The sequence below is a fragment of the Diachasma alloeum genome, unplaced genomic scaffold (genome assembly GCF_001412515.2).
Source record: "Diachasma alloeum isolate Michigan unplaced genomic scaffold, Dall2.0 Dall_scaffold_00178, whole genome shotgun sequence".
In the NCBI taxonomy this organism is placed as follows: domain Eukaryota; kingdom Metazoa; phylum Arthropoda; class Insecta; order Hymenoptera; family Braconidae; genus Diachasma; species Diachasma alloeum.
This window is the reverse complement of record NW_021680344.1, coordinates 2,975,002-3,001,750: the sequence shown is the minus strand read 5'-3', so window position 1 is coordinate 3,001,750 and position 26,749 is coordinate 2,975,002. Positions and strand designations below refer to the sequence as shown.

Here is a 26,749-nt window from a genome sequence, read left to right as displayed (position 1 = left end):
GACCCGCTCTTTCATTTGAGCCCAAAAAAACATTTATATCTTGTCTGACATCGCTGCTACAAACTCGGGTCTACAACTCGGGCCTTCAATTGAAAACCCGAGTGTAGACCGAGAGTTTGTAGCAGAGGTGTCAGACAAGATAAATATGGCCGTGGATGTGTACAGTTGTGGAAGGAGGGAAGTACGAACGGCCCCTCCACCACCCCAAATCTTCTGAGTAGTTGCGCGGAGGGGCGAGAGGCGCGAGCGCCATTCTGACTCTATGGGTCATGAAGGGAACTGTGAGTCAGACGGTGGAGTAGTTGACGCGCGAGAATGCGTTATTAACCTTGATTCGAGGTTCAATGGCCGCTGACTCGGTTGAAATTGCATGGGAGTTGGGTTGACAAGCACGTGGAGAATATTTATTTCTGGGTTTGGGGTTTATTCGAGTGGCTTGGGATAATTATGATGGAGAATTTCTTCAAAATAGAGAAGATTGGGGAGGGGACTTATGGAGTTGTTTACAAAGCCAGGGACAAAGTCACGGGCAAACTCGTGGCGTTGAAGAGGATTCGACTGGAGACGTGAGTTCATTCATTGGTTTTTGTTATTATTTTGTTGTTATTGTGGTGATGTGTGCGGTTTTAGGGTATTTAATTTTTATGAATAGACTAGGGGATAATTGTGACGATTTGTTCGAAAGGTTGTGGTTTTTTCTTACGAGTGGAAACTTTGCAATCGCTCAAATTTACGTTTCTAATTTTTCGTGGTAGGGTCAATAAATGGGGTCTAACAAATCGGAATATTCGATTTTTAGATGGTGTCGGTATGCATGTATGTAGGGGTGGGTAGGGTAAAACGGACACTTTAGACTTTTTTTTAAATTATTCATAACTCAGAAACAAATTGATCAATTGAGCTCAATTTAGGCTCGTCACAAAGGGAAACAATTGTTCTCAGTATTGAAAAAAAATTGAATTTTATCAACATTTCAACCCCTCATTAACATTTTAAAAAAAGTCAAAAGTGTCCGTTTTACCCCAATCTCCCCTATGGATGTAGGTGTGTGCTATTTTTTCTCCTTTTCCCGAAATTTCAAGTAAAAAATCTTGAAATTTTTAACAATTACTCATTCACACGAAATTTTCATGTATTTTGTTATTGAAAAATCAGTTGCATTCTGGAGTATTCAATGGAATTGCAATTTTCAGGTCCACATGATCATGAAAATTATTAAATAATTTAAAAATTCAAGCAACCATTTTCCTGAATTTTCAATCCACTGAAAATTCAGTTGGATGTGATGTTTAATTTCCGGAATGAATTTTAAAATTCTTAATGTCATTGAAATATCAGGAATAATTTAATATGGAAAAACCAATTATCCTGCATTTTCAGCCTTAATGAGACATTGAACAATTTGATCTTAAATTAAATTCAAATTCACAACGTTCAGAATTCAAGTGCAACTATTGCTTAATTTTCAAAAAATTTCTAACAGTGTAAGAGATCAATTGAATATTATGAATTTTTTCATGAATATAGAGTTTAATAAACTCTATTTATTCCCAGCAATTAAAATTCGAATTGCCATACAGATTCGAAAAAATTTATATTTTTCCAAAAATCGATTTTTCAATAATCACTCAAAAAATTGCCATTAAACTAAATTCTCTATTCATTCAATTCTTCAACCACTGCTGCTTCTGTTGGAACCAAAGGGTTTGTTGACCTAAAATATAACAAAATATTCTCGAATGTGAGGGGTTTCACGTGATTTATCTCATGGATTTGGTATCAGAGAGGCTGAAGGAGTTCCATCCACAGCAATACGAGAGATATCACTCTTGAAACAATTGACACATCCCAACATCGTACAGCTCTTTGACGTTGTCAACGGAGAGAAGGACCTCTACCTTGTCTTCGAGTACCTACAGCAGGATCTTAAGAAGTTCCTGGACTGTGCTAAAACCTGTACTGTCAATCAAGAGCACTGGAATTCTCTTGTCAAGGTACTGAAGCCTCAAAACCAAAATTCAAGCAAAAAATAGATCTCGATGAATTTTTTTAAATCCCAAGAGTTTCCCCAGCTGTTATTTTCCCCACCCCTTCATAGATAAATTCATCATCTCGTTCAGAATTCAGAAACGTTCACCAAAAATTATTCTCAGTATGAAATTAATTCTTTATTAATTAAATCCTATCGGTTTTTTCATAAAAACCTCTAGACGAGACTGAAGTAAAACAAGCCGTCTTCAATCCCCAATATCTCCCGACCAAACGATCCGATTTGGACGAGTCAGTGCTCATTTTATAGCCTGAAAGAATCCCTTGAAAATGAAAGAGAAATCGTGGAATATCACTCTACCATTTCCGAGCATTCGCCAATTGAGTGCGGTTGCTGTTGATTCCCTTGAAAAATTTAGTGATTTTTCTTCTCCAGAGTTATCTCCATCAGCTGCTGGACGCAATATCCTTCTGCCATCTCCATTTAATTCTCCACAGAGACCTGAAACCCCAGAATTTGCTCATTGACTCTGAGGGACACATAAAACTCGCTGATTTTGGACTTGCCAGGGCATTTGGGGTGCCCATGAGAATGTACACACACGAGGTCGTGACTCTCTGGTACAGAGCACCTGAGATCCTCCTCGGGACTAAACTGTATTCTTATGCTGTTGACATCTGGAGTCTTGGGTGCATCTTCGCGGAGATGGTGACAATCAATTGGCAATTAAAACTCGAGAAATTTTTCAAACACTTTATTTGTGAATAATTTATTTATTTCTTCCATCAAGGCCACCAAGAGAGCATTATTCCCTGGAGACTCTGAGATCGATCAGCTCTTCAGGATCTTTAGGACACTTGGCACTCCAGACGAGGAGATATGGCCAGGTGTCTCTCAACTTCCTGACTACAAATCAATGTTCCCACAGTGGGACCCCAGGAATCTTGACGAAGTTGTCCCGAATTTTGATAATGATGCCAAAGACCTTTTCTCGGTTTGTTTTCATTTCTTTATTTTTGGATGTACAAATATTCTATTCTTTGTCAAACTTCATTCACCATTTTGAGCTGTTGAAAAAGATTTAAAGAATTGCAATTTTAGGAGATCATAATCTTTTTCCTGCATAATTTATCTAAAATCAATTTTTTAAGTTGAATTGGTTTTTGTAAAAGGTAACAGATTTCTCTATTTTCAAAATTCTAAGTTCTTTTAAGTGAAGTTTTAGTGATCTGTACTATTTATTTATGACAAGGTTTCACATTTAATGCCTGAAAATACTTGAGAATTTCTAAGTACTTTGGTTTCTTTTTTAACTGAAATCTTTGTTGAAATTCCTAATTCAACACCTGAATTTCCACCTGATCCTCCACTCCATTCTCCATTTTCAGCTGTTGAAAAAGACTTGAAAAATTGCAATTTCTAGAGATTACAATCTTTTTTATAAATAATTTATTGTTTCCTAGTTATTTGCCTCTGCGTCACTTGCTGATTTGAAGGTGATGAAATTTATTATGTCCAAATGATAAAAATTGATTCAGTCATTTGGACTAGACCGAATATCTCTACAAACAAACCAAATCAAACTAAACAATAAAAAGTTGAAAAGCCTATTACCTAAAAGGCAAGTGCCCACATATTGCTCCTTACCACCGACATTAACTCAGTACACATGGCAAATTTAACCTAAAAAACCACATGAATATTGAATTGAAATAATTTCTAGATAAAAATCAAGAGGGAGGCCAGCTTTGACCGCAGAGGCCAATAACTACGAAGCATAAATAATTCATGGAAAATCAATTTTTTAGTTGAACAATTTATTTCCACGAAAAAATATTTTTTTATATTTGAGCTTTTTCACAACGAAAATTTTCAAAGATCCACAAAATTTTATTGATTATTTATATTTATAAGAGGGTAATATAGATTGAATTAAGAAAGTATTTTTTCAAATCATGATTCTAAAAATTGGGATTATCCAAGAATGTTTATAGACTTTCAATTCTTTCAAATTTAATGATTGAAGAGATTCTCAGGAGATCAACACCATCTGCATGTTTCAGAAACTTTTGACATACGACCCGAGTGAGCGAATATCAGCGATGAAAGCCCTCAGCCATCCCTACTTCAATAATGTCAAGCTAGTGCCCCCCATACTGCCAAAGAAAGACTGAAACCCCTTCGATTCACCAGTTCGTTAAGTATTCAGTTCCACATCAGAACCATTTACCTTCTCTATCAGTTACGATTACCAATGTTAAGATTATTTTTATACCAAAAGTTAGGAATGCGAAATAGTGAAATTATATCTGTGAACCAATCCTCGACATTCACGTGATTATTCCTATGAATTTTCTCCTTGAATCTATCCCAGCTATATTTATGTAAAGAGAAAAATCGGTGATAAGTTACTCTCGAATTTTAATGCTCATGTGACTAGTTGAAGTTGAATGAATTTTTATTAAAATTCTATAGCAAAATGCAACAAGTCTAGTTGTTGTTCAACATCGACCTTTCCTCCTAGGACATTTCATCCCACACATGTACAGACGACAGAGCTACCAGAATCAAATACGGCAGAATGAAAATAAAGGACAACAAACGGATTATCTCCATCGCTCAATACACAAAAAATTCCAATGTTAATTTGTTCATTAGAAAATATTAAACATGCATTTATTTTCTTCAATTTTCCTCAAATTTTTGGTAATTTTCATCTTAATTGTGTCATAATAGAATAGAATGCGAGTAAACTAATCAAATAGAATATCAAATTTCATCACAAGATTTCTCGTTCCAAAATAAGGATGAAATAACCCTAGGATGAAATGTCCTAAAATGTAAAGGACAAGGGATGAAATGGCCTAGAACGAGAAAATTCGGGGATGAACTGTCCTACTACCACTCGAACAAAGTCTGATACTGGGACATCCACCTCAGCTAGAATTATTGCATTTTCTATTAGATTTCCGATAAAAATTCGTTTAAATTTTCCCATTTCCCAGTTGCTAAAGCTCAGGGACAACTTTGAATCATTCTCCTTCTCCATATATTCTAAAATGTCTCGTAATTAGTGTCGCTATGTTAAATTCGTGCGATTAAATAAACTTGAACTCTCGACCAGTTTCGGAAGTTTGATTTCTGAAGGATCTGAATTCTGAGGGGGAGATACGTTCGGAGCTAACAGATTCGGTAATTTCGGGAGGTGAAGTCCCGAAGAAGATCTCCTGGAGCTGTCTGACGACTTGGAGTCTAGGTTGCTCGGGGGTCTTGAAGAGACTGGAGACTCCCGAGGGGTTCTAGCCCTTGGGGTGGATGACTCTTGTTTCTCGGTGATTTCCGGTGCTGGGGTGGGAGTTCTCTTCGGATTCGGCAGGTCTGGGGACCTGGCTTGAAGGCTGGAGATCAGAGCTCGTGGTGTCACTGGTGATGTCACTGAGGATGGACGACTTCTCGTTGGGGTCGAAGGTGGGGGGTTCGGTTCTGGCCTCTTCGAGTCTTCTGATCCGTTCTCTGACTGCAATTTTTAGGAAAATTCACGTGAATCTGAAGATTTTTTTCAATTTTTTGCGGACGTTTTGGGTTGAGAGTAATTACTGTGCGGACTGACCTTTGTAATTCAAAATCTCGTTACTATTGTGATGCTGGTGGTGATTTGAAGATGTTCGGGTGGGGGATTTCTTGGTTTAAAATTGATTTACAGAAAATAATGTCTTGGGGATTTTTTGAGAATACAGAACGTGACTACATGACATGAAAGAAAATCATCTTCTGTTACTTTATTAATTTAAGTAACTAGTAAAATCGTTTCTAATGAAGAATTATAAACGGTTGAATAAATTGAACTGAAAAACAGAACTTTCACCCGAATAGTAATCATTACTCATCAGGGTTTTTATGGAAAAAATTGATCGTTCAAATTTGAAAATGTAAAAACCGTTCAAGTCAATTTTGACTATTGCTCAGTTTTCAATGAATATCTCGAAATCTAAGGCAGATAGCAGAATTTTTGTAATTACCGTTTTTGTAGAGCGAATTGAGAGGTACGAAAAAGGTCATTACGAAAATTTCGCTATCTCCCTTAGATTCGGAGATATTCCTCAAAAACTCAGCTTGGAACTAAGTCGACTTAAATCGTTTTACGACTTCTACTGATATTTAAAAAAATTGTAATTCAGCGCTACAGATATGGTTTCATGAGGAATCTGGGAAGAATAATTAAAAAATATCTCATTCATTCAATGAGATTTTGAATCTCAATTTTGACTCTTTCGCCCAAAACTTCATGAAATAAACAATCAAATTGGGAACAATAAATGGTGAAGTTTTGCATTACTCTTCCCCAAATTCCTCATTGAAACCTAAAATCAAAACAAAAACACATGAAATTCTTGATTCATTTTACGAAAAAACCCCAAAAACACATATTCCTGCCTGAAAATCAATTTCCCAAAGTCACTCTTCCACTCAAACATGCTCAATAGCAAAAAATCGGCTTGTAATTCAACGTGAAGGTGAAGAAACGCTGTGCACAATATCCTGGTTACTCTGACTGTAATCATCTACAAAACTCTACCCTAAAAAATAATTAAAATTCTGCGGAGAAAAATTCCAAAGACAATAATAATCACAGGGTGCATGAATAATAAGTGCAGATATTAAATTTAGAAACAAAAATATTATTGTAATTAATTAATCCCTAATTAATGTTGTTCAACGACAGAATACATGTTGATGGCAATTACACTTGTCATTATTCTGTTGTTTCGTGTTACAGCTCTATTACGTATAATTACTCTCCAATATTATTTATTTATTACGTTTAATGAATACGATAAACTCGTGTAGACACAGTCGTGATATCTCTATCATTAAATATTATTAGTCTTTAATAAACGCATGTTATGACGTGTTTGATTATTCTCAATCGTAATCGAAACCCATCAAGCGATAAAATGTGTATGTTTGTGGATTTTAATAATTAAAATTTTAACATCTAGGGAGAATGTGTGTACATGTGGGCCACTGGAAATTAATGTTATTCTTCAACTAGTTCGTGAAGACAGACAGATAAAAATTGTGATACCCTTTCATTACTCAATAGAGGGGCCATTTCACAGTTGAATCAGTTGATCGGTTCTCACGACTCTAATGCCCTTCATCAGGTCCATTTCGCCCCACCATCCACTAATCCGATGTAATTAATTACAATTTCAGTCATGGTCTCACTTGTTCGAGTGTGAGCAGCTCCTCTAGTTGATTAACATTCCTCTTTCGATAATTCTCAACACACAATATCTACACAAACTATAATAATACGAGTACTCTGTATTTCTCTCTGAAAAATCAATGGAATGAGTGTCAATCGAATCGAAGAGGGCAAGTCACTCCTCAAAATCGATATCCCACGAATTTCAAATCAAATTTGAAGTCACGAAATCATTCAAAATGTTGGGAAAAGTCGTCTATTTCAAATTTTCTCCGCGAAGTTAAATTGAAAAATTTGATGATTGAAAATGTCCAAATCTACTTGAATATTCTCGAAATTGAGGAGTTGAATCACTTGAAATCAATGTGATTAATTGAAATTCACTCGATCGTGGGTGGAACCCCTCATGATTGACCCTTATTCGGTTCTCATGACTCTACTGCCCTTCATTTGACCCTCATGACTCTCACAAGCCTTATTACTCGCACCTTCATCAGGTCCATTTCGCCCCACCATGCACTAATCCGGTGTAATCAATTACATTTTTAATCATGGTCTCACTTGTTCGAGTGTGAGCAGCTCCTCTAGTTGATTAACATTCCTCTTTTGATAATTCTCAACGCACAATATCTACACAAACTACAATAATACGAGTACTCTGTATTTCTCTCTGAAATATCAATGGAATGAGTGTCAATCGAATCGAAGAAGGCAAATCACTCCTCAAAATCGATATCCCACGAATTTCAAACCAAATTTGAAGTCATGAAATCATTCAAAATGTTGGGAAATGTCTATTTCAAATTTTCTCCGTGAAATTAAATTAAAAAATTTGATGATTGAAAATGTCCAAATCTACGTAAATATGCTTAAAATTGAGGAGTGATCATGCCCTCTGAAGACTCACACACCCCTCAAAAAGAACAGTAATCATTCATCAGTATAGATATCTCTATGTACATCGAATAACGCAAATTGGTTAGAGTGAAAATATTTAAAAAATCCTCTACTGCACATGTCTTACGTATTCGCTGATGAAATTTCCAAGTTATTATTCTCTCTATGATTATATGTTTGGGTAGTTTATCACAATACACTTCATTGTAACATTTGTCTCCCACCAGGATCGAAAGGTCCTCTAGTGATTGATTAAACTCCAAGGAAATAAAATTGCCTAAAATGCGTTAGTGCGATGACGTGATGGCAATGGTGGTGATTATGATCCGCCTGGCAGGATCATTATTAATTTGTGAACCTCTTGTCATAGTCGAGGCGTCCCTCTGGCTTCATCGTACTTATCATTTTTCCTTTATTAATCAAATTATTTCATGTAAAACGCAATTATTTTTGCTCAAAAAGCGGGCACTTGAAAGCGGGTGGAGGGGGAGGATTTAGCTTTCCTGGTTGAGATTCTCGTCCGATGTTGGCAGGCCATTCTTTCCGTCGGTGAATGAGTTGGACGGTACTGGGCTCTGTGACAAAATAAAAATTTTTTCTTCTGTCAAATTGTCTCGAGAATGAGTAATTTTAGGAGAAAATGCCGTACTGTAGCGGCTCCCTACATATACACTCATACACACACGCACTGACCATCGTGACCGAGAGAAGATGATTGACAGGAGCACGAAACCCCTCGCGCCGTCCCACTCGCACTCATCGTGTCACACGTATATCTCTGATTTACTCCGTTTACGGAATGCGGTTGTTTTGCGAATCCAAAGATCATGACATACTGGATCACTTCTATCTTTACTTTTGTACATATTTCTAACGACTTTCAGATACAGTGTGATTAGTTTATGAAATCGCATTTGTTAGCGAACTGAATTTTCCCACTACACCTTCAATTCCTACGGTACAATATTTTTTGTGTGAAATTTCCTGCTCTACTGAAATGTTTGTTTCAAATGCAGCTATGTATCTATCAGTCAAACGGTCGGTCCAGTCGACAATCTTCGGGCGCCATCGGGAGCCTTCGGGTAAGCGCTCAGGATCGCAAAGCCCCCGAAAGTAGGAGAAATTTAGGGATCGAGATGATCGTATGTGTATTAAATTGCAGCATTATGTGAAAATAGATCAACTCCTCAATTTTAAAGACAATTATCAGCGAGAGTTGTCAAGTGACTAATCAGTATATCATCAAGCCATTTAATCCATAGTGTTTTGAGAAATTTAACTAATTACACACAGAAAAACCTAAAGGTAAATGACGTTTAAGAAGCGTATTTTACGCTTGAAGTTGGGGCATAAATTACTATTACAAAAACATGTAATCATGATTTATTATTCGTAAACGTAATTTACGGTTTACGTAATTACATAAACGTAATTTACGGTTTCGCATTCGTAAATTACGATAATTGTTTTCCGTATTTTACGTTCATTGGTTCGTATATAACGACGAAAAAAAAAAAAGTTATTTTACGTGTAAAATGCGTTTTTTGGTAAATTACGCATAACTCAATCGTAAAATACGTTTTATTAGGATCGTTATTCATCATTTCTTAAGCGTGAAATGCACTTAGTGAAATGTAAAAGACGGTTTGTTTGAGCGTAATTTACGCTTAGGTTTTTTTGTGTGTAACATCAATTGAAATCTAATGTAACTATCATCGAACAAGTGGCTTGGATCCACCAATAAACGTGATTTTTCGTCAACTCGTAATTAATTATTTCCAGTCACACACCTCGTCAAAAAAACACTTCCCACATGCACCCGAAATTAGTTCTTCATCAAACAATGCCATTAGACATTTCTTCTAGAATGACTCGTTCTCGAGATAAATGACAGTGAATGAAAGTAGAATTCAATCGGTATGTTTTGTTAATGCCATACTGAAATAGCCTTAATTTTTCAAGATATTGTTAGAAATTTTCATAGTCCGGGAATACTTGAACATGATAAAGACATTGTTCTGCAAATATCATCGAAGGAACCATTTTCCCTTTCATTTCCTAAAAATCGTCACATGGATTTATCGTTCGTCAGGTTGAAATTGCGTTAAATAAATTGCGGAAAAATTAGTAGCAGCGTGAACAGCATCAGAGATGACAGGTGACAGATGTTAAAGTGTAATCAGCGTGCCAATTAGAATAAATATGCGATCAAAATAATTGTAACCTAGATTTTGCTTGGAAGAGAAAAACTCAGAAGAGCAAATGAGCGATAATAAATAATAGTGAATGTTGAGCATTTATCGGAGGCGACAATTCTCTTGTACTTTTGATGGATTGATTGATGATAATCATGGGAACTCAGGCCTTCATTCGTACCTGGGCACCGCTGCCGTTGGCACTTTCGACATTAGAATTCGAGCTAGTCTGCCGGAGATAGTCACGATCATTGAAGATCTTCTTGTCACCACCACCGGGTCTGTGTTTGACGTTGTCCAGGGATCCAATCTTGCTCTCCGCCTTGATGTCGATTTTCTGGGTCTCAATCTATCGTGACATTTGGGAATTACAGACTGGTTTGGACGAGGTGATTATAGTCTTCTTGGACTGTTTTGTTGTTTTGTTGTGATGACCGGAGATTGTTTCCGGGGGCGGTGGAGTAGAATTTTTTGGCGGATGATCAGATGGGAGAGGATGGAGCGAAGAGGGAGAGCAATTGTCAAACGAGAGTCTTCAGACCTTTTTACTCTTGTAATTACTTCGCTTCTCTTCCTTTTGACCCTTAAGATTTTTTGACCTTTATTATCACTTTGACCGTCTCTCCCATTTGACCCTCTTTATTCCCCTGTCTCTCCCGTTTGGCTCTCATTATCCCCCCATCTCTTCCCTTTGACCCTCATTACCTCCTGTCTCTCCCGAGTCGGATCTCCCGACCGTCTCTCCCGTTTGACCCTAATTAATCCACGGTCCCTTCCGATTGACCCTTATTATCCCCCCAGACTCTCCTGTTTGGCCCTCATCACCCCCCTTCCTCTCCCGAGTAGGATTTAGGACCAGGATTTTTTGGAGTATGATCAGATGAGAGATGATAGAGCGAAGATAGGGAGCCATTTTTGAGATTATAAGGGTCACATGACTCATAAGGGTCAACAGGGAGAGACAAGAAGAGAGATCATGAAGGTCAAATGAAAGTCTTGAGACCTTTTCACTTTTGTAATCACTTCGCTTCTTTTCCTTTTGACCCTCAAAACTTTTTGATGCATACGATCACCATCGTATGACCCTCATGATCACTCCGATTGCCTCTCCCATTTGACCCTCATTGCCCCACGTCTCTCCCATTCAACCCTTCCGCCGCCCCCTGGTGACAATTTCGCACTCAAGAATTTAAATTTAGAAGTGAAATAGTTGAAAATCAGAGAGTAGAGTGTGCAACGAGAGTATTTCAATCGCATGTCGAGAGTGGTTTCAGAGTTTATTTTAAATGAAAGTGGAAATGAGGAAAATTTTAATTAATAGTAAGAACTATCAAGCCCAGGCACTCAAAAAGGTCACGAAAAACCAGCTGTCATGCGATAGTTTTGAAGCTTTTACTCATTATCATACTTACTAATACGTGAAATTGAAGCCAAAGTGATAGAATTCGCAATTTATTCGGACGGAAAAGAAAGAAGTGGATTCTGCCGGTCGCAGAATTTTTCAGGGTTCTTTCTTTTCCGTGGAACTAGTGGTAGAAAACGAGTCATGGACGTGTACTTACTTCACTCTGCGACTCCGGTGGTGACTTATTGATCGGTGATGTCTGAACACCGGAAATGATAATTATGATATTGTTATTGAATTTTCATGCTTGTGTAATTGGTGGTTTTGTGCTCGTTAAGATCGGTGTTTATTGTCGTTTCTGTTGAGAAATCGTCGGTTTTTTTTCAGTTCGTCCATCAGAAGTTTCTCACGTGAAGTTTTGCTCTCGGTTTATTCGGTTTTTGATTCGATTCAACACTGGGCGAAACAGCATTCCTCATGCAAGGTTCCACTCACAGAGAACATGTCAAATTTTGGGAATATAAGGTTCGGTTGTTGCGGTAATCAAGTTCTTAATAAAACTAACTAGGGGAATTGAGATCTCGACATAAACGCATAAAACTTTTTCATATGCATTCACAACCAAATATGGAACAGTAAAAAAAATCTACGGAATGTCTACTATATCTAAGAGCCAGTATAAGAAATTTCCGACAATAAATGTTTCGGTAAATTTGTCAGTGTGCCGGTTTCATGATGAGTATAACGCACTAGGAAGTCGAAAATATCATCCATAAAAATATCGTCATGCTGAAAATATCCGCAAATTGTGAGGCAATCGTTAAGTTATCGATAAAACTCCAAATCTATTAAATTTTTGAGAAACTGTCAATGTGTTCTGCACTCGCAGGTGCAATAACTGCCTTCATACCTTGATTGTACCACCACCTGGCACGTGCTTAGCATTATCCTTAGACCCAACTTTGGGTTTTGCCTTGTCTTTAAAATCGAGCTTCACTGTTTCGATTTTTTTATCACCACCGCCTGGCCTGTACGTTGCGTTGTCCAGGGAGCCGACCTTGGGTTTCGCATTCCACTGAAGTTTCACTTGTTGTATCTACAGAGAATATGCAAACATCGATGTCAATAAAAAAATCGTAAAATCAAAGGTAATTCATGGAAAGTAACCAACGAACTGCAGCATTCCAAAAATAGCGCAATTCTCATTTTGTAAATCTATCAAAAACTAATGGGTTTAGACCAAAATCTCATAAGACCTTGTTTGTAGCCCATGAAATTCTCTACAAAAAGTGGGTCTTTATATTGTTTCCGAAACCTATTCCTTTTGGAGATATTGACAACATTTTCAACAGCTCTTTTGAATGCCTACCTTTTTGTCACCACCACTCGGCATGTACTTGTCATTCTTCGCTGCAATCTTCGGCTGCGCCTTGCTGAAATCCAATTTCCTATTCTCAATCTTCACTTTGCCACCACCAGGCTTGTAGCTCGCATTGTCCAACGACCCAATCTTGGAGCGAATGGTCTTCAAATTCGGCGATGGCGCTGCGCCAACTTGAACTTTGTTCATGGGTACTTCTGCAGCACAAAGTGCAGTTCAATGACATTACGTTATTTGTTTTACAATTTTTGGGGGAAGTCTATTGGGAATTATGGAATTTATTTACTCTTTTTGTCAGCGGTGGAGGGGGGACCAGCTTCCGGCGTTCTTGGCAGAGATTTAACGGATTTGCTGGGTGATTTTATTGGTGAGCCTGCGGTTTTTGGCTTCTCTCCTTCCTTTGATTTTATTGGCAACTTCTTGGTGGGAGATACTGATACACCATTTGTCGTTGGCTATGAATAATTCATACATATGAATGAGCCAATTTTTATCTCGCGAATTTTAAAAGCGTAACAAGTCTATTTTTCTATCCATTGCTGAATTCCGATATATCGGAAGAAGGAGCGGATTTAGAAGAAAACGTCAGACAACTTGTTTGCGGATCTGAAAATTTTCGATGGAAAATATTCTCTGATGTTTTCTTGTACAACCATTCGTCTTTGAAAGAATGACGTTTTTATACCGTCCATTCGCTTTTATGAGCATTCAAGTCTTATAATCATATCTAATCTATAACTCTGATCGCAATCATGAAATCGTAATCCGAGTTTTTCCGTCAGAACTTACAGAGCCATTTTGCGTCATCTGGTTTGCCCCACTATCGCTTCCTCCATCTGTAATTATTAGAAAATTAATTACAAAAATGGAAATGAGATATCCAATACAGAAATATCGGACGACCATTTGAATGGAAATAGTTGTAAGCAGAAGTCCGAAATACGATAGCATATATTTTTTGCACTCCATAGCAAAAAGTAGCATTTCATGGAACTTATAGGAGCCCTAATCTCGTATTTTATGGCTTAGGCGGTAAAGTTTCATTTTACTGGACTCCTTTTGGACTTCACAATCTGAAGGCCTGGAGGCCTTCTCTCCCATCCTGAAAAACAAATTTACGGCCTAGGCCGTAAAGTACAATTTCAAGACCGAAATACCATCCATGAAATGTAACTTATCGCAACCGTGTAATAATATTTATTTCAGTCTCAATCATTGAAAAACCTGATTTGATGGATCGTGCGGAGGCTGACCGCCTCATCCCAGACTTCGGTGTCTGCGGTCTGGTCGGGCTCTTTACAGGTGTCCCGGGTTTGCTCTTCACAGGTGTCCCAGGTTTGCTCTTCACCCCCGGCGTTCCCGGTCTCGACCTCTCCGTCTTACTTCCCTCCTTCACATCCGCAAACGTCGTCCTCTTCTCTGATTTAGGAGTCCCCGGGGTCTTCGGCGAATGCGATGCCCCCGGGCTTGATGCCGGAGAGGGTGACCTCGCAGTCAGCGACCTCGGCCTCCCGTTATCAAAACCAACGACCGGGGACTTTAGCTCCGGAGACCTGCCCCCTCCAGGTGACGGCAGGTCCAGGGTCCTTCCGATTGATTTCGTCGGAGATTTCAGGCCTGATCTGGAGGACAATGCGCTTGGGGGTCTAGACTTCTCACTCACCTCCTCGTTATCGCCGTCATTAGGTGACCTAACGTTATCACTCAGTCGTGATTTTGATCGCTCCTCCTCGGGAGCTGGTGTCGGTGCTTTCGATGACGCAGGACTGGGAGTAGCACTGATTTCACTCTTGGCAGGAGTCCTAAGTTCAGGAGTCGGGGTGTTCTTGATCCCCGGCGAGACTGCGAGGGACTCGTTGCTAGCCGATTTCTGGGACTTGCTGTCCTTCTCGTTATCCATCACCACGTCATCATCATCGTCGTCATCAGTGAGTCCCGTCTGGGAGGTCGGCCTCTTCTTCGGGGTCGCCGAGTCGACGTTCTCTTTGTCGTTTTGTTGGTTCGCCACCAGATTTGGCCCGTTTGTCTCCATCCTGCTTTTTGGTTGAGGACGACCTGGTGATTTGGTGTCAGGTGACTCCCTAGGGGTCGGAACAGGATTGCCCTCTTGAGGATTGGTGACGACTGTCTCCGGGATGACTCTCGGGGTCGGCAAACGATTCTCAGGGTTGAACGGGAATCCCGCTCCGGGTGGAGGGAACCTGTGCTGACCTGAACCACCAGGATCCAGTGACGGTCTCTGCGGCCTGACCTGATTGCTGTTAAAGGTCGGGCGCTGACCAGGGGGAAAGGGTCCCCGGACCCCTGGAGATCCCAGAGGAAAGCGGATCTGTCCTGGATTGGCTTGAGATGGGGGACCTCGGGGAAACTGACCTGGGGCTGCGCCGGGTGGACGGGGTGGTCCAAATGGCGGTCGGGGGAACTGAGAGGGAGAGCCGGTGGGCGCACCCAGAGTTGATCTACTGTCCAGACGTAGCAAGCTAGGTGGTGGCTGACCTCCTCCCAGCCTTGGCCCAGCCGAACCGTTATTTATCGGATATCGCTGGGGTGGGGGACCCTGCGGGCGAGGCTGGAAGCCCGATGGAAAATTCGGGGGTTGTTTTTCAAGCTGAAAAATTCATATTCCTGGGGTACAAACACATTCATCCAGATTATTGGCGGATATGGAACGTATTGATGCTTCGTCACAACAAAGAAAGAATCGAGAAACGAAAACTGCTGCTTCGGAATGATCACATAAATCAGCAGATATTCGTGTTCAATGTCTTTTGAAATTTTAATACCCCTGCTTGAACCGTAAAAAACGTTACTTTGATAAATACAAACACTAATATTTGAAACTCCGTGAATAACGATTATATTCAGCAGACAATAAGGGGAAGTTACCAAGCTAACTCGTCTGGCTCATCGATCTACCGATAATGTGAAAACGGTGATGTCCCGAAAGAACGTCTCAACGGTACCTGACACGGACCACACCAGCGCTAGGGTATCGATCAGGGAATCTGCACTTTGTTACATAAATCTACTAGTCCGTTCAACTTTTTTTATTTATGCCTCCGACAGGATTACTCCACCCTGAATCATTGTGACTCATCCTGTTCATGCCCTTACCATGGGAGATCCTCTTCCCGCGCCAGAATCATCAGCAGGTCGCTGCATCTGATCCATTGTTCTCTATCAAAATGAAAGTTAAATGTTTTGGTTCTTCGTTCACTTGATCTCAACTAGCAGAACCAGTCTCCTCCATTAACCTGTTGCGCACGAACAACGAAAGTATTACCGGATATCTCAGGAGTTTGTCCTTCAATCCAGATCATTAGTTTAGTATCTGAATATGCGATCTAAATTACCTAGATCAGCAGTGGTTTTACGTACGTAATCATTATCGAAGCTAGTGCTGTTGCTGATGGTATCCATCAAGAAAGAGCTATGAATGTAACTACGTGCTGATTCAATCTAGTAATCATATCAGCGATGAAGGACTTATGGAAATCATTTGGCGATCAACAACCAAAAGGTCTGTAATTTTTCATGAGATTCATTTGTCATTACATCAATTTTTGGAAAAGGAAGCAGTTGTAAAGTTATTTGGATTCACTTGAAGTCGGATTTTATCTGAAATGGAACTACAACAATAGCCGGTTGCTTAGACGACGACGTTGTACGACAACGAGGGCAAACTCACAGTATGCACGCAGAGGCCCCTCCTGTCTAATACAGTACAAGCCAGCTGGCTTTTCAAACATGCATTGCAATCTAAGTGTGAAGGTTTTCACATTGTTCCAATTAAAATTGCTGTGCTGAATCGTAAACTAGGGTTGTTTCTAACTAGGTGTTCTGACGGAGTTTTTAATTGTCCATCATCTGGGGTTGGATGAGGTGAGCATGATTCGATGTGACACTGTGAAGACTTCGTAATTCGATTATAGGGAGGTGAGGCGTTCGTGAGCCTAGTCTCATTTTGTTTCAGGTGCACACGGAAGAAAATTATGAGAATATTATTTTCATTTCGCGAAGGAGAATTGTGGTGAGGGTCAAGTGATGCACGATTTGTTGGACACTCGTAATTCTTTCTCATGCAGTTCATAAAACGGAAAAAATAGAATCACATACACAATCAACAGTCACGAATGATGATGACGAATCCGGGGAATATATTCGTGAACATTCATGGCCTCCTCCACAGGTACAACTAGATACAACTAGTTCTAGTTCATGGCCTCCTCCACACAACTAGAACCCCAGCTATCACTCGGAGTAAAAGAAGAAAGTCGAATAAAGGATCCTTTTTTTTTCTCTACCTGAAGTAGTGAGATTGTGGGGCAGAATTTTCAGGACTCGGTGTGAGTCGATGGGCCTGTAGTAAGCACGTACGTAAACGAATGAAGACACGCGATGCAAGGGCTGGTGTACTAGAAGTCGTCGATTATAGCTGCGCGTTACCCGAGGCACAATGTGCAAAAGATCGTTTACGTTTTCCTTGCCCATTAGCCTTGATGGAAACACTGTGGCAATGATAGTCTCCCCGAACTTTCGTGATTGATGTAAATAATTTTTGTTGAATTAGTTTTAGACTATTATTGCATATAGAAATACATTATTTTTGGGTTTATTGGTGACGACACGAGAGTCGGGGCCGATATCCATTGCAGGTTTTAGTGAAATGATAATCTCGAAGAGAAGTGGAGGGTCAGAAGGGGTCAAGAGGCCCAAACATCCTGAGATAAATATCTTCATATAACCCTTTATGTGACCCTTAGGAACTCTTTGATCTCTCCCTGTATCAGTGGTCCATTTTCCAACCGAAAGAATGATTCGTTGAAAAACTCCATCATTAGGTCATTATGTAGCCACCATTTGCAATTTAATTAAGCAACAAGCAGAGGATGTAAATAAAAAAACCATCCACGCATAGCATTTGACGTCAACGTTTCGAGAGTTACATAATCTTCTCATCAGGACGATTCAATTCTATCTATACAGGGTGTCTCACAACACGAAAACACATACTTATCAGCACAGTAGTTATGACAAAAATTGTTGGAACATATAGCGACTGTGCAAACCTGTAATCTCATCATAACCTGAACTATAACCAAAATCAAGTAAATTTACTGTCAAGGTTTGAGAATTTGACGCAATTGAGTCAAAAGTTAATGGCCGACTGATGGTATAATGTCCTAATAATGGAGTTATTCACTGAAGGAATGATTCGTCATCATCCCATTGTCCTCTCAACCAATACAGGACTTATGCAAAAGAGTCTCCGGGGTGAATGCATCGTCGCGCGTGTCAGCTCCCAACCTCAATCCCTCTCTCTCTCTCATTTCCCCCAGTTTATATCCCCCAAAGTTGTACATTACGGATCGCTCTCGTGATTTATCCACTCCGCCCCATTCCGGATTGAATCCTTAAATGGTGATCGGTCACGGGACCGATTCATTTCCAATCCCGGAGTGAGGCAGAAGTGGCTCATGGGTTGTGCGACTCAAACCGGGGATTCCCCTCTGTTTATGAGGAACGGCGGACCGGAATGGGTCAATCGGGGTAAACAAGGTGGGCTCTGACGAGCGGAAGGTCATGACTGCGCGTCACCCGGCAAATCTCCGCCCATTTTTTGGTTTTTCGGGGATGTCTGGGCGTGTGGAGGAATGCGAGGATATCTCAGGTAGTCTGCCTAGTCTGTGAAACTGGCGGTATTGATCCAGAATACGACACGAAACACGTTCGACGGATTTTTATATCTATGGAATTGTGCATGTGTGTCGGAGCCGCATGTGATCGGCAGCCGGCGATGGTGGCTTGATCCGGGACGGATAGGGCGTGTGTTTACTACTTATTCCTGACCAGTTGACTACACTAGAAAAATAACTAATAGCGGAAATTAAGACGCTTTCGTCGCTTTTTTAAGACGTTTGTGTATTAAAATTTAAGTGGACTTGGCTTTTCGCTGAGTTCTCGGGAAATACAGGGAAATCTAAGGGAGTTAGCGAAATTTTTGTGAGAACCTTTTTTGTAGCTCTCAATTCGATCTACAAAAAAGGTTATGATAAACATTTTGCTATCTGCCTTAGATTCCAAGATATTGGTAGAAAACTGACCAATAGTCGAAATCGACTCAAATGGTTTTACCGTTTTGTAATTTTTTTCAATTGATAGGGAGATGTTTGATATTGCTTTTGTTCAATATACCCCTCGCAATTCATGTCTCAAAGTGAAAGTCATTCCCATCAAGATGTATTTTATCAGGACGATATATTTCGTGCGTGGTACCGACGTCGGCACGCATATTCGGGCGCTATATACGTTAGGTTCCCCAGAGAAAGAAAAATAATTCTAGTAGTTTAATATTCAGGGAACGTCACATCATGAATAATGTTGGAATGACATTCGAATAATGCCAGGGTATTTTTGGGGTCGTCTGTGGGGATGAGTATGGCGAAATTCCCACGGGGATAACCGCCGATTTTCAACGCGACCGAAGGTCCGTGGATTTCTGGGAAAATTATGTGGAGCAAGGGGTAAATCATGGGGAAATTGCGAGCTTGTAATAGTGAAAAGCATAGCCATGACGAAATTGCTGAGAAAAATTACAGAACCATTTTTCTTTGACTTGTGGACAAATGAAACAAGGGGACAATTGCATTTTTTGGAAATGAGTGTGACTATTGTTGCTAATAAATTAGTAATTTGCTTTCGAATGGGTTCTCTTTTTTTATTCTTATTTCACTATTTTCTTCATCTATTTTTTCATGACATAGCACTATCATCTATTGAAATGTCATCAAAATTTTGCGTATTATTTCTTCTGTCGAATAATTCTACATTCAGATCCTCTCAAGACTCGAATCCGTTTTCAGTCCGGGTTTAATCAAGGTTCAATCAAGGTTTAATCACCGGGATAAACTCGGATATAACCGGGATTTAATCAGGGTTTATTCAGGATTTAGCCAGAGTTTAGTCCAGGTTCTATCAGAAGTTAGTCGGGAGCATGAATCAATATGAATAAGTATTCGACATAATAGACTGGTACCTGAGTTTAATAGAGATAGAGATTTTTATATAAAAAGCTCATGACGGTATTGTATATCTTGATAAGCAATGATGCTGTTCTCACCATTTTTCAACTTGATTAAAAAGGCATTGAAATATACTTTTCAAGCCCTGATTTAATTGCTATTACTGATGATTCTTTCAGTAATCATGAAAACACCGATTTTCTCTTTCGATCGCATGAAGAATGTGCTGTAACTCAACAACGAATTGTGCGACCCCCATCATATGGTGATAGAGTCAAGAGGGTATTGTTATCAGTTTTTTGAGCCATAAGTAATTCCATTTTGATGATAATTTTTTGAGTGATCGTTGAAAAATCGATTTTTGGAAAAATATCAATTTTTTCGAATCTGCATGAAAAATTGAATTTTAATTGGTGTTAATTAATAGAGCATATTAAAGCCTATATTCATCAAAAAATTCATGAAAATAAAAATAAAGAAGGAAGAAAAAAATTGAAAATTTATCTTCCATTCCAAGGTAAAAATGGAAATAATTGATTTGAAATTCTAGGATAATTAACATTTATAATTTGCTTGGATTTAAAACAAAAATAAAAATGAATGATAAAAATTAAAGAATTCAACTTCGCGTGAAAAATTTATTCAACAGAATGTCCAACCTTGCGATACCGCAACTCAAATTGAATTAGCGAGTGAAAATATCGGATGAATTTGACCGGCTTCCCGTCGTAAACTACCGCCCCCCCCCCCACCAATCTCTAATGATGACAAATAACCAGCGATGTAGTAGAATGTTGGATGATTGTCAGTTACTATCGATCAACAGAGAGAGGCATTCAGGGTAAGCGTGCAGCATTGCACATGGTGAATTATACACGCTGATGATGCGATAATCCATCCCTTATGATTCATAAACGAGTAAAAAGTGCTCGCCGCGTCAGATAGTAACCTATTTTCACTATTAATCGGATATGAGATCGAAACGATTGATTCGGTTCCAGCAATCATGGGGTTACCGAACTCGGGACACTGGGCTGATTGGGTTAAATATTCATGGGAGGTACTGTGCGTGCCAGTGAATATTTGTTTATGTGATCAGACCTGTGATGCTGTTTCTACTCAATTTTTTTATGTGTAGGGCTGATGGACAGTCTCTGGAACGGAGTCTATTTGAAGTTTAAGAGGTTGTGGGTTAAATTGATTTGACGGGGGGGGGGGCGAATTTCGGGAGGGTCAAGCGGCCTTCGGACCCCATTTGACCCTTACACTACAAAAATAATTGCACTGTTAGAAAAAAAATGAAATTTGACTGAAAATTCAATGAAATTCCATTTTTTTTCAACAACATTGCATTTTCATTTGAGCCCAAGGTTTCGTAGATTTTACAATGATTTTATTATTTAAACTTTACAGGTCTAAATTTAATGGTCTATATTAAACCGTTAGAAAATGTTTTAAAAATCTGAAAAAAATTAGAAAGTTCACTATTGGAAGTAGATTGATGTAATAATGTTAAAATGGCAATTTTTGAAAATCAAACTATTCATAAACAATTAATTTTCCATCAGAAAAATCGTTTGTTTGGAATCGTAACTAATTTATTCATGTAATAATTTATTTCATGTGCATTGTGGATAAAAAACAATATTTATAAACAACAAATGTTGTTCTTGGAATGTACGAACAGACCGCTGGTCCCTCCCGTTCGGCCCACACCATTCCCAAATTGCGTCTTCATTCTCATTCCCTCAATAATTGAAGTCTAATGCAGACACTGTCCTCCGTGAATACCCGGACAACCCTCGCCATTTCAATTAAGATACCATGCGAGCTTACCTGCCACCCGACCCCGGCTACTTTCGATAATAAACCGAGAGTGAGGGCCCTCGGACTCACTGGAAATCCCCCGAGTCCAACACGGTGGCAACAGCTCCCTTATCTACACGCTCCAAGTACAGTGGACTTAACTCAACTGAATTCGGACTGACGTGAGGCTTTTTCGTCCTGACGGCGTACGTGTGTTCGCTCCTGCGCGGGTAGGAAGGCGCTACACGACTGCCACCTAGGCGGAGAGCCCACCGGGCGACGCCAGGTGATATCGGACTCAAGTGGCAAGCGACGTGCGACAGATAATGGAGACAAAGGGTGTTAGCTGGGTTTACCGTACTTGTAAATCTCTCGTAACCCACATTGTGTGCGCACAGTAATTTTATTATTTTCGATCCTCCCTCATCGTTAAGATATTCAGAACCAATAATTGTTGTTTGATAAATAAGGGAAATTATTCTGTTTCATTTCAAAACGAAATGTTCCACTGCAAAAAATAATGTCGGAGTTGCAGATGTTTGATAGACATTTTTCAAATACTTCAGACATGAAAAATTGTGTGAATCGATCAAGGATTACACTGTTAGAAAATTACACTTGAAATTTCAAGTGAAAAAACTTTTAACAATGAAAACATTTTTAACAACGATAAAGTTACATGAAATTTCTGTAGAATTCTTCATTGACCAATCAGTTAATTTCTTGAATATTCAAGTAATTCTCGATTTTCAAATCCATACGGCACTGAAAAACTTTGATAATGTTGAAAATTCAGCCAATAACTTCTCTGAATTTTCAATCTATTGAAAATTTAATTATGTTTGATATTCAATTTCCACGACGAATTTGAAAATTCGAGCTTTCATTGAAAAATCAATGGTTTTTTAATATGAAAAATCAAATTTTCTTGAATTTTCAAGATGAATGAGAAATTTAGTGAACGTTTTCAATTGAAATTGAATTGAAACTCACAACATTGGAAATTCAGATGACATTGTGACTGAAATTTCAAGAAATTTTTAGCAGTGTAATCATAAATAATTTTAAAGTCCCAAAGCAATTTCAGATATAAAAAATATAGCATTTAAATCAAATCAATCATTCATAGTGTAATTTTAAATTTGTTTCATTATCATCTTCAACATTAATTTATATTTAATTTTCGCTCCATTAAATTTATTCATCACGAGAGCTTTTCATCTCAAGGTTTCAAGCTAAAAAAAAAGTTGAATTAATGAAAATATGAATTGATGCCAACTATTCCTTCACCTCTAAGATATTAAGTTAGAGATGTTAAGATATTCATAGTCAAGAATTGTTGGTTGATAAATAAAAGAAATTATTTCGTTCTACTTCAAAATGAACTGTTCCGCTGCAAAAAATAATGTTGGAATTTCAGATGTTTTGATAGACATTTTTCAAACACTCCAGACATTAAAAAGTGTGTGCATCGATCAAGGATTAATCATAAATAATTTTCGAGTCCAAAAGCAATTCGAGATTTCAAAAATATAGCATTTGAATCAAATCAATCTTTCATAGTGTAATTTCAATTCGTTTTATTATCATCTTCAACATCAATTTCTTTTTAATTTTCATTCCATTAAATTAATTCATCACGAGAGCTTTTCATCTCAAGTGTTCAAGCTCGAAAAAAATGTTGAATCAATGAAAATGTGAGTTGATGTCAGTTACTCATTCACGTCTAGACCGGTTCACATTTTTTCTCCTTTTCCACAATCTTCACATCTCTTACGATATTTATCGCGAAAGGGTCAAGTAATTTGCGTGCGCCGTCTGTTCCCATTTTTTATTCGAAAACCGCTCGCTCGAAACGTTCGTTCCATTCCTATTTTTATCCATTTTATAACCAAGCACTTCTCCCCCCTCCCCCCCACATTGCTAGTTGTTTTATCATCAACTAATTAAGGTGACCGTCAATGCTCCGAAGGTAGACGAACGCTAACTGTTTTGTACATGCGACTAATTCTCTTTTTCCTCCCGGCAATTTATTTCAAATTCCATTAGCTTGATTACGCGCCCGCATATGTTTTCTTCCGCATATATCATGTTGAAAATACCTGCGGAAAATGTTAATGTGCAACTCAAATTTCTGTCGCCTGTTTATTTTTATTCTTGAATTTTTGCCTTCGAGTGGAAGGTTTGTCATCGTTTAAACTTAAGTTTTGGAATTTTTTGGGGGTATATCGATCCATTATTTGTTCCTCACGTTTTAGATATTGGTGAACCCTGTCCATCAACATGAATTGACATTTAATCCCTATAAATACCAATTTTTCTAATTTTAGAATAAAAAAAACAAGTGGGAAATTGCAATTATTAAATTAGCAATATGCTTCCGAATTGTTATTTTGCACATCATTTCCTTCTATCATATATAATTCATCGTTTATTCCATTTTATTAACTTGAATAAGATTTCTTTTCAACTAATTTTGTCAGATTTTTCTCTAACTTCAGTTTTTGAAGAATATCTCCAAATCCAAAGGAGGTAACAAAATTTTCGTAATAACCTTTTTTCTAGCGAAAATTGAGTGCTACAATAAAGGTTTTAACAAAAATTTAGCTATCTTCCTTACATTCCGAGATATTCACTAAAAACTGGCCAATAGTCAAAATCGACTTAAACCGTTTTACCACTTCGCTACTGAATTGAAGAAAAACTTTGTCACATACGTACACACATTCACAGACACGTACCGACGAGGTCTAAAAATAGCATTTTCGGACTTTTTGGGTTTTTGGGTCGATATAACACAAAAAATCCAAAACTTAAATTTGATGCATTGCAAAGCTTTCATTCGAAAGCAAAAAGATTGTCCTACGATGACTAAAAAAACCAATAACATCATTCTCTCATTTCATTTATACAACAATGTTTTGAAAAATCTGACACAATTGGTTAAAGAAGAAATATCATTCAGTAGAAAAAAATAACATAAATGATGTACGACAGAATAACATATTGCCAATTTATTTTCAAGAATAGCTCTCCTATACGAAGACAAAAGCAATTTTCCACTTGTTTTAATCTCATTTCCATTAATGTTTTTGTTAACTGATTTTTTCCCCTCTTCATCTGTCATCACTGGGACTTTTTGAAATCATGTCAATGTTTTATTGGAGCAGAAGGCGCCTGTCGTTGTAATGCATGATTACTGAGGCGTAAGTCAGTAGTTACATCCGCCGATGAAAGATTAAACGCTTGCAATACAGTGGATTCTTTCATTGGAATGTAGAGCTGGCGTCTGGGTGGCAATCGGCTACAATTTTTATTTAATTTTCGGTGTCGGTTGTATGTCACGTAACTGTTGGATTTTATCTCGGCTGTTAATAACAGTGAATAAAATTTCTCTGACATAATATAATTGATGAGACGAATATCAACTTATGACGAAAGACTTTTAATTGATGTAATTTACCATTTTGTGTGGAATGACTCGGGTTTCTGTGGACATTGATGAAAACTTTCGTGGTTTCGGAATTTTTTGTATACTTTATACAAAAATATCAAAGGAATCGTTGTTTTTGCCTATCTTCGTCGAAGGGAAATTAATGTTATTGTTAGTAATTCTGCTTACAATAATCTATTTCCATTCGAATGTCATCGGATGGTTCTCCTGGAGGGCTGATACTCTACCTGAAACAGAAAATCATCAGCATTTAATTAATCTAATTAATTAGTTATGCATTCTGTAGGAAATTCTATTAGATTTCTATTGAATTTCCTGATAGCCTTTGGCCGATTCTGTTGAAAAATTCCGCAGCTTATCTGTCCGTTTTTTAATAGAAATTTTCAGTAGAAAATATTCTACAGAAAAGTTTATAGAATTTGATTTTTTTATAGAACTTATTCTATTGAAATATTTTCTATAGACAATTTTCATTTTTTTAAGTTTTTTTAATGAAAAGAGCAAAAAATAGAGGGCAAACACTTGAAAAATTTATTTTGAAGAATTCCTGTAGAAAACGTCTCAATAGGCAAAAATGTACAGAAAGATGAAAGTCTACTGATTTTTTCTATGAAATAGTTTCTATTGGATATTTTTCAGTCTAAAAAGTCCAGTAGAGCAGCAACAAAAACTAATAGAATTTTTTAGCGAATTCTATAGAAAAAATTCAATAGAGTTTTCAATAGAAAATTCTATTGAATTTCTACTGAACTTTCTTCCAATAGTTTTTATTCGATTCTATTGTGAAATTCCACAGGTGCTCAAAATCAATAGAATTAGAATTTTCTATAGAAATTATTCTATTGACATATTTTCTATAGAAATTCCTCAGCTTAAAATTTCCAAATTTTTTTGTTTGATTCTCGTTAATGAAAGGAAAAAAATCGGAGGAGAAAAAAACTGAGAAATCTCATGTCTAGGAATTCCTACAGAAGACGTCTGAATAAAAAAATTGTATAGAAAGTTGGAATTCCCCTGATTTCTTCTATAAAAAATTTTCTGTTGGATATTTTCTACAAAAAAAACCTGTAAAGCTGGAATTCTTCAATAGAATTGACTAAAAACTAATAAAATTTTCAACAGAACTGCAATACAAATCCAATAGAATTTTCTATAGAATTCGCTACATCTCCCATGATTTTTTTTCTGCGCGTTAATACAAAGTAATTATATATTTCAACACTTCGCTACTTAACATAATAAATAATAAATCATCACCATTAACCATCATTGATTAATAATTAATTCTTCATTATTTTATGAAGTATTTTGAAATGCTTCTAATGCTGATGAATATGCATTCACGAGTTTTCGTCATTACCAGAGAGGAATATCCTCTTAACTCTGCACGATCGATGCACAAGTGGGTGGAGAAGTGAAGATAAAACGTGTCAGTTCAATAGTCCAGAGT

General features: G+C 37.9%; 2 protein-coding genes across 2 annotated transcripts; one reads left to right on the top strand and one right to left on the bottom strand.

Moving 5' to 3' along the window:
• The first annotated feature begins 134 nt into the window (after window positions 1-134).
• On the top strand, window positions 135-4,317 carry LOC107039156 (cyclin-dependent kinase 2). Its single transcript, XM_015258632.2, has 5 exons — window positions 135-566; window positions 1,784-1,994; window positions 2,426-2,698; window positions 2,781-2,984; window positions 4,054-4,317. Exons 1-5 carry the CDS (start codon window positions 448-450, stop codon window positions 4,162-4,164), a joined length of 918 nt encoding a protein of 305 aa, XP_015114118.1. The 5' UTR covers window positions 135-447; the 3' UTR covers window positions 4,165-4,317.
• LOC107038428 (microtubule-associated protein tau) lies at window positions 2,729-21,968 on the bottom strand. The gene is made up of 9 exons (XM_029126226.1): window positions 21,876-21,968; window positions 14,242-15,625; window positions 13,807-13,853; window positions 13,304-13,472; window positions 13,006-13,214; window positions 12,547-12,732; window positions 11,854-11,895; window positions 10,473-10,640; window positions 2,729-5,507 (listed from the first exon to the last, which is right to left on the bottom strand). Exons 2-9 carry the CDS (start codon window positions 15,047-15,049, stop codon window positions 5,070-5,072), a joined length of 2,067 nt encoding a protein of 688 aa, XP_028982059.1. The 5' UTR covers window positions 15,050-15,625; window positions 21,876-21,968; the 3' UTR covers window positions 2,729-5,069.
• Window positions 21,969-26,749: the final 4,781 nt, after the last annotated feature.